Here is a 14948-nt window from a genome sequence, read left to right on the forward strand (position 1 = left end):
TGGTGCTGAGACCTAATTGAAAGAGTTTTTACAGTTTAGCTGCCTTTTCTACATTGTATTCTAAAGCTGTCAGATCTTTATGTATAAGAAAAAATGTGCTTTTTGCTAGCAGATGAATGAGAATCTTGTCATTCATGTATTAGCCAGGGATGATAGGGCATAACCAGCACTATGTCTTTTGTAAAGAAAAGAAAGAAAGATCTAGCTGTAGATATAAGCTTTAAGCCAGTGTTAAAAATGACACTTAATGAATACGTAATTGACAGCAACTACTGAGTAGGTATATTGGCCTTTAAAATATCATCATTATGTTATTAAAGATTGATATTTATTGTCTTTAATTTTTCAGACATAAAACTGATTAGGACATTTAACCAAAGTATATATAATATAATGCACATAGGAAAAGTGGCATGGACTTTAGTGAACTCTCCTTTTGCACATCCTTTGTTTCACATCTACCCCCCAGAATGTGAAAGCACTTCATGGTTGTGGCTTGAGTGACACTCTTTTAGTTTCTTTCTTGCAACAGAAAAAATAAGGATTCCATTTCAGGCATGCTGGAATTATTGATTTTCAAAGTCAATGGAAAAATAGGCACCTGGAGTTTTGTCCTTTTTTCTCCTTTTCTTTCTCCCCGATTAACAATCCACTTTTTAGAAGGTGACTTTTGAAGCGAAGACCAGGCATCTATAGTTCTCAACCTCCTTTCTAGAATTAAACACATGGGGCTCGAGCAAGCTGTGACTGTGTAGGAATATCATAATGTCCGTGTAGGAGGTCGTATTTTTCTTTCCTAGACTTCTCAATGTTGTGGATTGATAGAACTCTTACTACTTAACTTTTGAAACAAAGTAACCGATGACTTATGAATTGGGACGCAGTTTTTTCCTCAAAAGTATGTAAGATCAAGTTGACAAAACACAAGTCCTTGGAGCAAGTTTAGGACGTGTGATTATAATGAGCATGGACACCTTTTATTACTTTTTGGTGTAAACTGTAAAAAGTTTTGACATTTTTTATATTTGATTTGCCATAGCATGAAAACCTTTATAGGTGACCAGGGGAAAAAGTACCGATTTAGTTTAGTTGCTTTATTTTATTATCTGTCACAAAGTCATTCAAATATTTTTTCATGCTTGTCCTCAATAAAGCATACATATAATATATTATTCACATTGAATATATAGTATTTCACATTCAGAAACACTGTAAAATGTAACAGACTATTGGGGTTGAGTATTATTTGAACATTGTAGCATATCCATTTCTTCTACTTAAAATAAGCAAATTATGTATTAATATTCTTTCATGTAGACAAACATTAGTTTACTTTAACAGCTGTGCACACCAACCGTTCAGTAATATAGCTGAAAAATACGAGGACAAAGTAGATACATCACCATAATACTGGTTGAGAGCAAAAAAAAATCGGAATACCCAACTGCTTTAGAGTATTTAGCTTCACTGAGCAGCTGCTTAGAAATAATTTTGACTCAAATAACTACAGAAAAACCTGCTTCTGTCTGTAAATATTTCCTAGAAATTTTTTCTGAAAATTGTATTTTTTAGGCAAATAGTCTGGTACTGTTATTTTTGTGATACACAGCATGGATAGCAGATAACAGATGCTGTGGTCCTCATATGGTACACGTGAAGAAACAAAATATACATTTATTTAACACCCTTTTCCAAGGCAACTTGGAAATTTGAGATACAGTTGGCACAGGCAGGTGAAGTGACTTGCTCATGGTCACACAGTGTCAGGATTTCAGCCCACAGACATACCTCAGAGTTTGAAGTCTAAAGCCTTAACCACACTGCCTGCTTTTGAAAGTTGAATGTTAGAATGGAGTGTTTGAAACAAAACATTTAATTTGTTTTTCCTTAGGAGTCCTGTGTTGTGTGCCGCATGGTTGGGACTTATATAAGCTAGAAAGTGTGTGACTGGAATTGTGGGGAGAAACGGTGATTAACTCATACATAGTGAAAAGACCACTCTAAATGCTGCCCTTGTATGTGGAGTTTTAACAAAGAAGTCAATTAACAAGAAAAGGTTAAAATTGGCAAAAGGTTAGAATCACTCAGAAATCTGAATCCAATGTCTATGTTCTTTGGCCAATTTTAACCATTTCTTGTCTCTGTTGCAAATGACATTGGTATTTGGCATGTGTTTAATGAAGCAGCCAGCTGAGGACCTGTAAGGCATCTTTTTCTCACACTGCACTGAAGTCCTTATCCTTTTATGCAGTTGTGTATCTGGAATTCCTGCTTTGCTTTCTATCCTAGTTAGATCCTGTCTATCCTCTCTCTATCCTGCCGTCTCTTAAGACAGTAGTGGGCACCTTTGTGTGAATTTTCAGCTTTTTGGCAAATTGTCACATTGAATAGCCTTTATTTTCTAAAATACTAATAAAATGTTGTGTTCCTTAAGAAAACTGTTTAGTTTTGACCATTTGTTAACCCAGAATTTAACTTTAGGAATGCCAGTATCTGGAAACTCAAGGAAAGGCAATTTACTTGCTTTATTCAGCAGAATTAGTGCTAACTTAAATAAGTTTCTTTAATAACCTTTATCATGTGATCAATTAAAACTTAGCTAAGAGAGTTTACCATTAGGACACTGGAGTAATAGTTGCTGAAACTGTGCTTTGCAGTCATACTGTATGTGAATAATAAATTACGAAACCGAGATTTCAAGGAATTGAAGCCATTTGCAACGTTAATGTCTTGGCTGTATTTTAAAATCTGTTTAATGTTACTATGCTAAAGAATAGTATATATTTCTATCAAATACATGAACCTTTCTGGGTGAACTTTTGTATGTAGTGACCAGATTTCTAGGTTGGACCCTTCAGTGATTTATTGACACCTATAGGAAGGACTAGGTTTATGGAGCAGATGGTAATCTTTTACGTTAATGCAGTGCTTATTACTCATGCTGAATGTAGGTTCATGTGCCTAATGATCCTGCTGGACTAGTGTGCTGTAGGGCCTGGTGATGAACTTGCACAGGACTGTTTCCTGTTTTGTGCTCAGTGTTGTCAGGATGGACTTGCACCACCCAAGACTGTTAATTAGATTAGGAGGGTTTGAAAATATTATGTTCTGTTTTGCTAGGTTGTAGGCACCAAAACCCAGATTGTAACAAATCGGACGCACTATTGTGGTGTATTTTTCTTTTATGCTAAAGAATGCATCTTAGATTTTTTTTTTTTTTTTTTTGAAGAATAAAAATGTATCTCTAACCACCACATGTGGTTAGATCTTTGTTACAACGGTGTGTTGTGTCTTAGTGCTTTCTTGTCCAAAGTGTTTCAGACCTACGACAATTAAGAGGAACTCCAGGTTGTCTGGGCCACAGAGTAATGGATTTAAGATCTTTACTCATTGTACATCTTGCTTTTAAAGCAGTAGCTGTTAATTTGTGAGGCTCTCCCAGATTAATTTATACCATGGAGACTGCTGCCTGCAAAGCTAGCAAGACTGATTAAACTGGCTTCCTATCCTTTTTAGAACCACAATGATAAAATAAAATGCTTATCTTCTTACCTCAAATAAACCATTTAGACTTGTAAGCGCCTATCAAGCCACAGTTATGGTCTAAATAACTCTAATCAATGGGTAACTCCCACTGCTGGTAATAAGCATGTGTCTTAAAGATCATCCTCATGCGTACGATCTGCTGCCCATCAAGCTCACTTATAGCTCATGGCAGCTGCCTTCTTGTTTTATATTTGGCCTGCTGCCCCTAGTGGCTCCTAATTATTTGTTGGTTTCATCCCCCTAAAGCATTTATCAGTCATCTGTAAAGCAATCATTTGATTTATCATAGACTGTCTATATAAAAATTCCTATATTTTAATTTTATACATTTTAATTAATATTCTGTAAAGTCCCTGTAGCAAACAGTCACAGTTCAGCAAAATCATGATTCTCCTGTAGTATCAAGAAGACACACACAAATGTACAGTGTATTTGTTTTATTTTCTACTTGAATCATCCAAGTTTAAGAAGACACATTATAAATCAGAGGTGTCAAACTCCGTTCAGTAGCTGTAGTGTGTTGTTACAGCCTTTTACTTAATTAGAAATTGGTTAATGCGTTTAATGACAATTGGCATTCTAAATAATAATAATAATAATAATACATTTTGTTTATATAGCTTCTTTCCCATTAGATGGCTTACTCCCAATTTCTGTCTACAGTTTTTCAGATATTAAAGATACTGCAGGATTTATTTCCCTGTAAGCGTAAGATGATGTGTATGTGTATTGCAGTTATAGTTATTAAATGCAGGAGTTTAGAAAAGCTCTTTACCAATTGTTTTAAAGTACGATCATAAAGGACTCTTGTGGCTGCAGGTTTATATTGTGTCCAGTTTCACAATCAATGACTTGTTTTACCTCTTATTGATTTAATTAGATTTTTTTATCATCTCCATTTTTATAAGAGCAAGAGCAATAGTGTGAGGTTAATATTCATAACAAATTTAGAAATTGTCACATTTTTGCTATAATTTTAGTCTCTTAACTTTTGCCAATTTTCTATTTATTCACCTGTTTTTTTTTCTGCAGTGGGGTGTTGGTGTTGCTTCCTTAATTGTAGCCAAATAATGACAATCAACAATAAAGGAAGTAGACTCTAGAGCAAACAGCACAGAAAGTTGAAAGACTTGACACCAGAAATTATAAACTGGGTTTAGTAAATTTTATTGGAAAGTAGTGTGATTTTATGTATAATTACATTAAGATCATTTAATTTATTTATCTTGGCTTTTAAAATTTTTATCATCCATCATCCGTCTGATTTTTATTCAGCTTTTTGGCCTATTAAATCTGTTATTTCCTAATGATTAAGTTAGTGGGCCAGACACTGAAGTAGCTTTAGACTTGGCTGGTAATTTATTGTCATTGTTTTGATGCAATTAGAGGAGTAAAACCAAAGAAATGTGTCCAAAATACTTTGTATACCACAAACACACTTGTTTGTGTCTTCAGAACAGATGCTTTTTTCCCACTGCTCAAAAAGAAAAAAAAAAGATCAAGAGGTAATTACATGTTTTTTCCTTGCATCTCAAATCAATACGATCAAGGGCTTTGCACTTTCTTACACAGTTGCCGCTAGCTGATGATGCGTTTCAGTCCAGCTTCCATGCCAACATTATTTTTACCAATATTCCCAGTGAGTCATTAGCAAAGTACAACAGTTTTTATTGACCTCCTGAAGGTAGTAACAAATAAGAGAATGAAGACAAAACTGACTGCCATTATGAACAACTTGTTGTGCTACTCGTCTTAAGACTGGTGACCTCAACATTTAATGTTTGCAGTGCACCAAGCAGTTTCATATGTCCTTGTTATGCTATTTGGTATGGGAGTCATAAAAGCAGTGTTAATGTTTAATATGCGTTATCTATTGGAATGACAGAGACGTAGCAACTGGATGGATCTAAAGACAGACACACAGACCGTTATCATTTTTTTTTAAGATGGATGCTGCATGTTTTCTCTCTGACACATGAGCACTTTCAGCCAACAAATTATTCAGCAGAAGTGTTTGATGAAACACTACTAGGACAATTGTTATTTATTTAATGTTGAGCTTCTGATTTACTTCTTGGGACAAATTAAGTTCTGTTTTCTCTCTCTTTCTATCCATCTAATATCTAATACTACCTTTCACATCTACTGTATCTCTCTGTCTGTCCTTTCTTGCCTGTCTTTTCCTTTCACGTCTATCTGTGCATTCTGTACATGTGCCTCAACAGTCAACCATTCAAGGCCATGGAGTTTTCTGTTTTCAACTTTGGTAATGAACATAATGAAAAACTGAGTCAGCCCTGCATTTGTATATCTGAATTTAAGCACAAAGGAATGTTTATAGCTTAATTATTTCAATGACTGCATCTGTATGAAAGCACCGGTTTCCTTTAAGTTGCCAACTGCTTGTAGTCTCCTTACTCAGTCTGCAGTAAAACATAATTGAACGGCTGAAGTCTGAACTCTCAGATTAGTTTAAGTTGTGGTATAAGAACAAGATGCTTTTTCTATAAACTATTAAATTAGATAATCAATAGTCATTACCACAAGTTGTAGAATTGCTGTTTCCTGTTCATAATCTGCGGTTTTCAAATGATGTACTCTTTGAGTTGTTGTTTGATGTGGAAGTTCAAAAAGTTCAAAAATGAGTTTACTATAACTGAAGGTGTCTTACCTTTATGAAGAAGACAAAAACAGCTTTATTACTGATTTCTCAATTGTGTAGTAGTAAAGAGAGCCACTGCTGGTTTGTTGATAGTGTAGAAAGTATTGCAGTGACACATGTGAGCTCTTAGACCTCTAGAATGAAGAGTCTGCTGATTTTATTAGTGATCCTGATTTAAAACAGTATATTGTGTTCAGTATTAATTTTTCACTAAAACATCTACTTTACTGTATATTTCTGAATTTTTATATATGGATTGTACTTTTTTTTTTTTTTTTTTTTTTTGCGGTAAGTCTGAGAGGTGTGTGGGGTTTATAAAGATGTGGCTTATCAAAGTACTTGTAAATGGAATTCTTATTCTGTCTGCAATAAAATATTACCAGGTGTTCTGTACAACATTCCATCTGAGGCAACACGTGTCCACTGTCCTTTATCCTCAATTCAAAGTCAGAAAAGCTCTGAAAAACCAAAACTTTTATTTCTTTTTTTTCTAGGTTTGCATTTTTTGCGCATTGATGATCAGGAAATTTTCCAGTGATTTGTTTTTGTCAGCATTTTTCAAATGGAAAGGCCAAGTGACTGACTAATTATATCTTATCCTTATAAATAATTACCATCAAATCAAAATAACACTGGTAGTTCTGATAAGGGGCGGCATGGTGGCACAGTGGGTAGCGCTGCTGCCTCGCAGTTAGGAGACCCGGGTTTGCTTCCTGGGTCCTCCCTGCGTGGAGTTTGCATGTTCTCCCCGCGTCTGCGTGGGTTTCCTCCGGGTATTCCGGTTTCCTCCCACAGTCCAAAGACCTGCAGGTTCGGTGCATTGGCGATTCTAAATTGTCCCTAGTGTGTGCTTGGTGTATGGGTGTAGGGGTGTGTGCGCTGTGGTGGGCTGATGCCCTGCCTGGGGTTTGTTTCCTGCCTTGCCTTGGCTCCAGCAGACCCCCGTGACCCTGTAGTTAGGATATAGCGGGTTGGATAAAGGATGGATGGATAGTTAAGTTCTATAAGTAAATGAAACTGAAATGTTTTGTTGAGTACAATGGCAATTTTGTCAAAGCATTCATTTGAAGATTTAAGGCTGCTACTTTTTGTTTATTCCCCAAAAATATGTTACAAAAAAAAGTCTCAGATAGGATTAGTGGTTTTAGGTCCGGATCAGAAGACAATCGCCATGAAGTAGAGGTGTATGTACAGAGAGAGAACTGTGCACACATTAGATGATTTAAAAGGCACTTTACTTTTCTTGCACAGCAAAAACACTGGTCTTAAAAGTATAATTTAAAGTATAGACATGAAAGCTGTTGCACTGGAAAACTAGTGTGTTTTTTAAATAGACAAGAGAAAAGATGTAGGCAAATGGTGAAAAGAGTCAAAATCCTAAAAATCAAGAACACCATTAACAAAGTCACAAATGCTACCATGCATTGAAACCAGAGAAAACGTTCTGAAAAATTATTTAATTTAAACAAAAGAATGATTGACAAAAAAAATTTTGGAATCCACCAGCATGGATAGGGACTCAACTTTTCAACAATCCTTTTAAACCTGTCGTGTCGTTTATAAAGGTTATGACATCTGAGGACATGCCCCAAACAACAGGAGAAGCTTCCTAACAACAGTAGCACAAATAATGATGATCATGAAACAACAAACATTGTGGCAAAAATGTCCCAAGTAAATTTATAGAATCAAAGCTAAGTTGCTACTTCACAAACTAAATGTAAAATGAGATTGTAAGAAAAAAAAAAACTTCAGGAACTCACAAAAAGGTGTTGGATTTCATATAGAAAATTTAAAAAAAAGGAAAGTTTTCTGTACATTAGAACAGTTACGATGAGAACAGACCATTCAGCCCAACAAAGCTGGTCAATCCTATCCACCAGTACAGTATACAAATTATTAGTAACAGTAAAAGAGTTAATTTAACACTGGTGATTTTGCATTGTACCTGACAGTTTCTTTATTAAATCTTATTTACTGCAGTCATTTATCAAAATAATGAAAAAGCATTTTATTTTTCACACACAATTAATGCCATTCTTCAACTTTTGGTTATTCAAGAGTAAGGATCTTGGTTTTACATCTCATTTGAAGCATGGTGCCATATTTACAGCCCAGTGCCCTCTTCATTTCACTGTGGCGTTGGGATCTACATGCAGACCACAGGGTAGGTGTCCCTCCGCTGGCCTAACCAACACCTCACAGCTTCATGTTGCAGAGCGGGAGGTAAAAACTCCTTCAAACACTTTTCTGAGTGGTAACATGTGTGTCACTTAACTTAGCCAGGTGTCATGTGGAGGATTCAAAAATAAGCCTTAAGTTTTCAGGCACATTTTTGAATGGTGCAGATGGTGTGTATTACCTACCAGTATATCTAAGAGGAAATATTTGCTTAGCACAATGTTTTACACTTGCTTGTGTTTAAATGATTGTTTATATTTTTTAACTAAAAGAGATATGTCATCTGACACAAGAAGCACTTTAAAATGAAAACCCATTAACACAAGGCAGTCAGCCCAAATGGTATAAGAGACTTCATGTAAATGAAATTGCACTTGAAGGAATAGTTCAATCCAAAATTAAAAACTGCAGTTATTTCCTTATCCTGAGAAAAAAAAAGATATTACTGTTAGGAATCTATTGTTTTCAGTCTCCTTTAGTGTTTCATTATTTTGTACATGAGAATCCTAAGGTAGGTTATCAAACTCAATGTTCCGTAGCTGAATGCTGTGAGTAGAATAATAAAATCTCTTAAGCAGCAACTTCAAAGCTAAGGCATTCAGCACTGTTAACAAATAAGAAGTTGGAAATGGAGAAAACAGATTTGCTGCCTTATTGTTTATGGAGGACTTCAATTGCTTATTCAGAGGGGCCCAAATGCCAGATAGCCTTATATTTGATTTTGTTTATTTTTCATCTACAATAATAACCTCATTTTACAAATACTGTAAATAGAATGATTTTTGTTTGTCATTTTAAAAGCATGGTTCACTTTCTTCTGAGCTGTTTCATTGTTCTTATTCTTTTTTTTTGTTTTGCTTTTTTTTAGGGGCAGAAAACTTAGGAAGACCCAAATGAATCATTTCCATCTTGGATAATAAGAGATTTTAAATCCATGAAGGTTCACAACACTAAAGTTTTACAGAAGCTCCCAGGCTTTCTCTAAAAAATGAAATCGTAAAGACACAATGGGTTGTTGCGTGTAACTGTTACCTGGCAGTTGTCCTGGGGAGTTCCGTTCATTTCACATCAACATTTCTCTAGAGTTAATTTTAAAAACCCCAGCCATGAAGAAAAGTAGAAGTGTACTGGCTGTGCCTGTAGAAGAGGTAAGTACTGAAAAATAACTCTTGAGTTTTTATTTCTGGGAATCGGAAAATCTGCACACACATGCTTTATACCTGAAAGAAAAAAAATATTAGAATGGCAATTGACACTAGCTTTCAAAAGGATTGTGTTCGTCTTTAAAGCATCCATATATCTCTCTGCTTTTTTAGTGCATAATTGCCAATATGATGTTTATTATTTCCGGGTATGTAATAGTAGTCAACAAAGAGCTTAGTTTTGGGTCCAAAATGTTTGGAATAAAGAACGGTACCTGAAGACACCTTCAGCTGAATACAACAGGTACATTTTTTCAAGTCATTTTATTAGCAATAATATGGCCATTGGCATAGCTGTGGATCAGTCTTACTCATTCAAATGCTATTCCTTCAGAATGATTTCTGTAAAATGGATGACAAAAGATTATAACTTTTAAAATTACTTAAATGTAATTCAAGAAATAACCATACTTACTTTTAAAAATGGAGAAAAGTTAAAGTATCAAATACCATGAAAATGGTGCTGAAGCTCATACCAAAATAGGCACCTCTACCCATCTATCATGAATCACAATCCGACTTACAGAGCTTATACAAAAGTATTTACTGAAATGTGTGTTGTGTGTGATATTAAATGGTTAGAACTTTATTTTGTCCTCAAGGGGAAATTTTGGCAAATTTTGGATTTGTAATTTATTTGTGATTTTGGCCATTGATTAGCTTGAATACCTGATGTTAAAGTGAAATCAACATTTAACCCATTTTTGTAAGTTTTTAATGAATTAAAAACAGAGTACAGCTAATTATAAAGGATAACATCCCTTAGTCAGTAACTGATTACGTCACTTCTAGGTAAACAAATGAAATTATGAATATGTTTGGATCAGTTTCTACCATCTTTACACATCTGGGCAATATAGTGTTTTCCCATATTCCTTTGCAGTTTTGCTCATGCTTATGACTGGCTTGCTTCAGGATTTCTCTGTATTTTGCTGTATCACTTTTACCTTCAAAATTCACAATTCTTCTAGGTTCTGTTTCTAAGAAACAAAGTTTTGCTCATACACAGTACCTAGCTATGATGTCTAAAAGTTGATTTTAATCTTAACCATGGTGGTACATGCCTTAAGCAATAGTCCGTGCTCATATTGCTTCTCAGGAAATGCGTTTTTTTTTATATTTATCATAGTTTATACAATTTTATATATGCACTTTGACAGTTACAAAAGTAACTTCTACTAACCTGTGATGGACTGGCACCCTGTCCAGGGTTTGTTACTGCCTTGCGCCTTATGCCAGCAGGGATAGACTCCGGTGACCTTGTTTAGGACTAAGTGGGTTAGAAAATGACTGACTAACGTCTACAAACTTATCCCCAACGCTTTTCTTTAATGTTTTATGTATTCTCTTCCTTTAATGGAATTTTGTTTTGGGATTCTAGCCATTTCCCAAAATTAAAAGGCCCTTTACTGTGTTCTGTGATGCTCCCTCACATTTAGGGTGCAATTTCTGTGTTTTGCCTGTTGGTCATGAACAGAGATGAATACTGTGGATAGATTGTTTTACTAGGCAGATTTTCATATCTATATCTATATATAATTTTTTTTTTACTGTATATATACATGAAGTGCTTTTTCAAAGAATGTGATTTTAATAGTTCAGTTTTTGTTCCCTTTAATTGTAATTACATTTTATTTTGCTGTAAACTATAGTTTCACATTGTACAGATCAATGATTACAGTTTTTAAACCTGAAATTTTCTGTTAAATGTTCATTTTGTGCTATACCACATTTTTTGTATGCAGTGCAAGACTACCAAGAAATGCTGAGTCATGAGTTTGGTCTTTTACTCTCAAGAATGAGGAGGCAAATTGCTTTTTACTTGAGCTGGCTTGTGTGGTACTACAGCACTCTCTACAGTAAATATTGGAAATGGCACAATGAACTTTTCCTTTTGCAGATGTGTAAAGTAAGAGCCATTCTTCATCGCTATGCCCTGTGATACCTAGTGCATATATGTGAAAATGGTGCCATCTGCTGGTATAAAAATGTATAATGTTTTTTTCTTTTTCTAAACAAACCTCTGTCAGAAACAAAGTGTCAGACTCGTATGGCAAGCCAAATTAACATTTAGAGATATCTCAAAATGAATTTCGGATATCTTAAAATGTAATTTACTTTTTAAGATATCTGAAACTCTCTTTGAAATATCTTAAAATACTTTCCTTTACATTTTAAGATATCTGCAATACATTTCGGGATATCTCAAATGCATTTCAAGATATCTCAAATACAGTTTCAGATATCTCAAAATAATTGTGTCTGTATTTCAAGATATCTCAAATGAATTTTCAGATATCTTAAATTGACCTTTCATGCATTTTAAGATATCTTAAATGCATTTCAAGATATCTCAAAATCATTTCCTGTAAAACTGCCTATTATTTCAATGGGACTTCTTGTTTATTATAAGATATCTTAAAATGTATTTGAGATATCTTAAAATGAGCAGGAAGTGATGTTGAGATATCTGAAAATGGACAGGAAGCTGTTTTGAGATATCTGGAAATGTATTTGAGATATCTTAAATTGTATTGTAGATATCTGAAAATGCTATTGAGATATCTTGAAATAATTGAGTGTCCTTTTAAAGATATCTTAAAATGCATTTTAGATATCTTGAAGTACAATTTTAGATATCTTGAAATAGAGCAGAGACCCATTTTAAGATATCATGAAATTAATTTTAGATATCTAAAAATGTATTTCAGATATCTGAAACAACAATGAATTTCAAGATATCTTAAATGCTTTTTAAGATATCTAAATTATATTTCGAGATATCTTAAAATAACTTCCTTCTCATTTTAAGATATCCCAAATTCATTTTGAGATATCTGAAATGCATTTTCAGATATCTTAAAATGACTTCCTGCACATTTCAAGATATCTAAAATACATTTCAAGATATCTTAAAATGACTTCCTGCACATTTCAAGATATCTCAAATACATTTCATGATATCTCAAAATCACTTCCTGTGCATTTCGAGATATCTTAAATGCATTTCAAGATATCTTAAAATAGGCAGGAAGTTCCATTGAAAGTATAAGAAATTTTACAGGAAGTGATTTTAAGATATCTGAAAATGTATTTGAGATATCTTGAAATGTGCAGAAAGCTATTTTAAGATATCTGAAAATGTATTTCAGATATCTCAAAATGCCTGCAGATGTATTTTAAGATATCTTGAAATGTATTTGAGATATCTCAAAATGCACATGAACATATTTCAAGATATCTCAAATTGCATTTAAGATATCTTGAAATGCATTTCAGATATCTGAAAATGTACAGCATATCACTTCAAGATATCTTGAAATCTGTTTGAGATATCATACAATTCTTTTTAGATATCTTAAAATAGATGTATTTTTAGATATCTATAATTCAATTTGAGATATCTAAAATGCATTTACAGATATCATAAAATTCATTTTGAGATATCTCTAAATGTTAATTTGGCTTGCCATAGACTCGCATGGTTTTATAATATCTTCTGCAATCATAAAAAGAAAAATGAATATTTGCCTAAATGTTACAGTATTTCCACTTTTCTATATAGTATTACATTAATAATACACTACCTGTTTCTCTCAATCCCAAAAGTGTATTATGAAATGAATGCATTAGTTCTAATTAAATGTCCCTGAACTGGTTGTTATTAATGTCTTGTACTGCACTATGTTTTTCCAGTGTGCCAGAGACCTGTTGCCTCCAGCACTAATGGCATACAGTAAAGGTTGATGGTAGGAAAGATATTCTTTTAATGTTAGATAACAGAACTCATTATAACTTTTAGAAGTGCTAGTGTCAAAACTCTAGATCATTGCCATATCAATGGTTTGTACTAAATCTACTCTGATAAGCTTAAGCTTTGCATCCGCACTCTATAGAATACAACTTAATATCATAGTACATTAAAAGTATCTTGTAAATAAACATTTTTACATGTGTGCAGTCAGATTCTTAATGTCATTCAGTGTTTTAAGTTTATATTTTCTGCCAAACAGCTTATAAAATGTAGGGATCAATGAAATATCAGTGCATAATTTCCAGTGTGGGTAGGTTATCTAGATGTAACATATGTTGACATGCACCTTGCTAATATACTGCTTGTTTCTTGTCTTCATGATTAATTGTACAACCTGCTGCTTTGCACCTATCCTTAAACTGAGAAAAGACCAAAGTTAAAGAACATATGCTAAACAAATAGCTGTTTTTTAATTTTCATATGCTTTTCTTGCTTAGCATGGGCTTTTATTCAAAGCGATTTACACAAGAAAGCATTAATATGGGGAACTATTTAGGCACATGTGTTACAGGACAAAGTTAAAACAATTGACCACCACAAGTGAAGAGTTCTGTACCAAACAGCATTCAAAACTAGTTATAGTAATCATACTTAGTTACAAGAATCTACCAATGCCATTGTCAATTCGACAGATACTCACAGAACAAGAGAGTCTTCAAACACTTCTTAAACAAAGTAAAGCCAAAGTAGCAAAGTAAGTGATCAGACACATGATACAATCCCAGGACTCTAAAGCTGTTTTTATATCATTGATAATTTGGTTGGAAATTTACTTCCAAATATTCAGTAGAATGTTAATATCATAGCAAATTAATAGAATATTAAAGTATTTTAGATCACTTAAAAAATGTGCGTTTTTGAGGGAAAATTAAAAATGATTATAAAAATAGTTTGAAGATTAGATAAACTTTATTAATCCCACGTGTAAATTTAGAAAGAATCGGATGCAGTCTCCTGTTGTGCAGTTGAGGAGAGCCAGTGCCTGCCTTGAGCATCAACAAGAAGGTGGGAATCAACCATGAGCATATGTTAGTCCTTGTTATAACACACTTTCACCCACACAGAGACAATTTAGAGTTGGAAATGTTGGAGAAAAACTGGAAGATCCTTAGGAAAACCAACACAGACATGTGGAAATTGTGCACACTGCACACAGGCAGCGACCAGATACCAAATTCAATCCCAGTAGTGTGGCGCTGTGAGGCAGCTGTGCTAAGCAAATTTTAGCAAGGATGTATTTACACCACACAGAATTAATAACTGAACATAACAGCATTGTTGTCTACTGAAGTTATGGCTTATTTAGCAGTTTGTCTACACAGCCTTCTTTTATGTGTCTTTTTCTGTTAGTTCACTTTTGATAGTTTGGCCACTAAGTACTCCCATATGCTTTCTGCAGCCTTTGCATATGAGGGGTAATGTAGGTACTCTATCCCTCTTACCTGACTTCTTCCTTCTATCGCCTTACACATTGCAGCTCCTTCAAGTGTAATCTGATGTTTAATAGTCCCGCATGCACTCTGCACATGGCAGTAAATCAAAT

The 14948-nt window shown here is 34.1% G+C and overlaps 1 protein-coding gene across 1 annotated transcript in view; it reads left to right on the forward strand.

Moving 5' to 3' along the window:
• The window catches only part of LOC114667772 (phosphodiesterase 4A, cAMP-specific), a 649415-nt gene that overhangs the window by 39800 nt on the left and 594667 nt on the right, over positions 1–14948 (forward strand). Inside the window, 1 exon segment of the mRNA XM_028823210.2 lies at positions 9258–9537. Coding sequence (XP_028679043.1) covers positions 9496–9537 — 42 coding nt within the window. The 5' untranslated portion in view covers positions 9258–9495.

This window comes from Erpetoichthys calabaricus, chromosome 17, assembly GCF_900747795.2.
Source record: "Erpetoichthys calabaricus chromosome 17, fErpCal1.3, whole genome shotgun sequence".
NCBI lineage: Eukaryota > Metazoa > Chordata > Cladistia > Polypteriformes > Polypteridae > Erpetoichthys > Erpetoichthys calabaricus.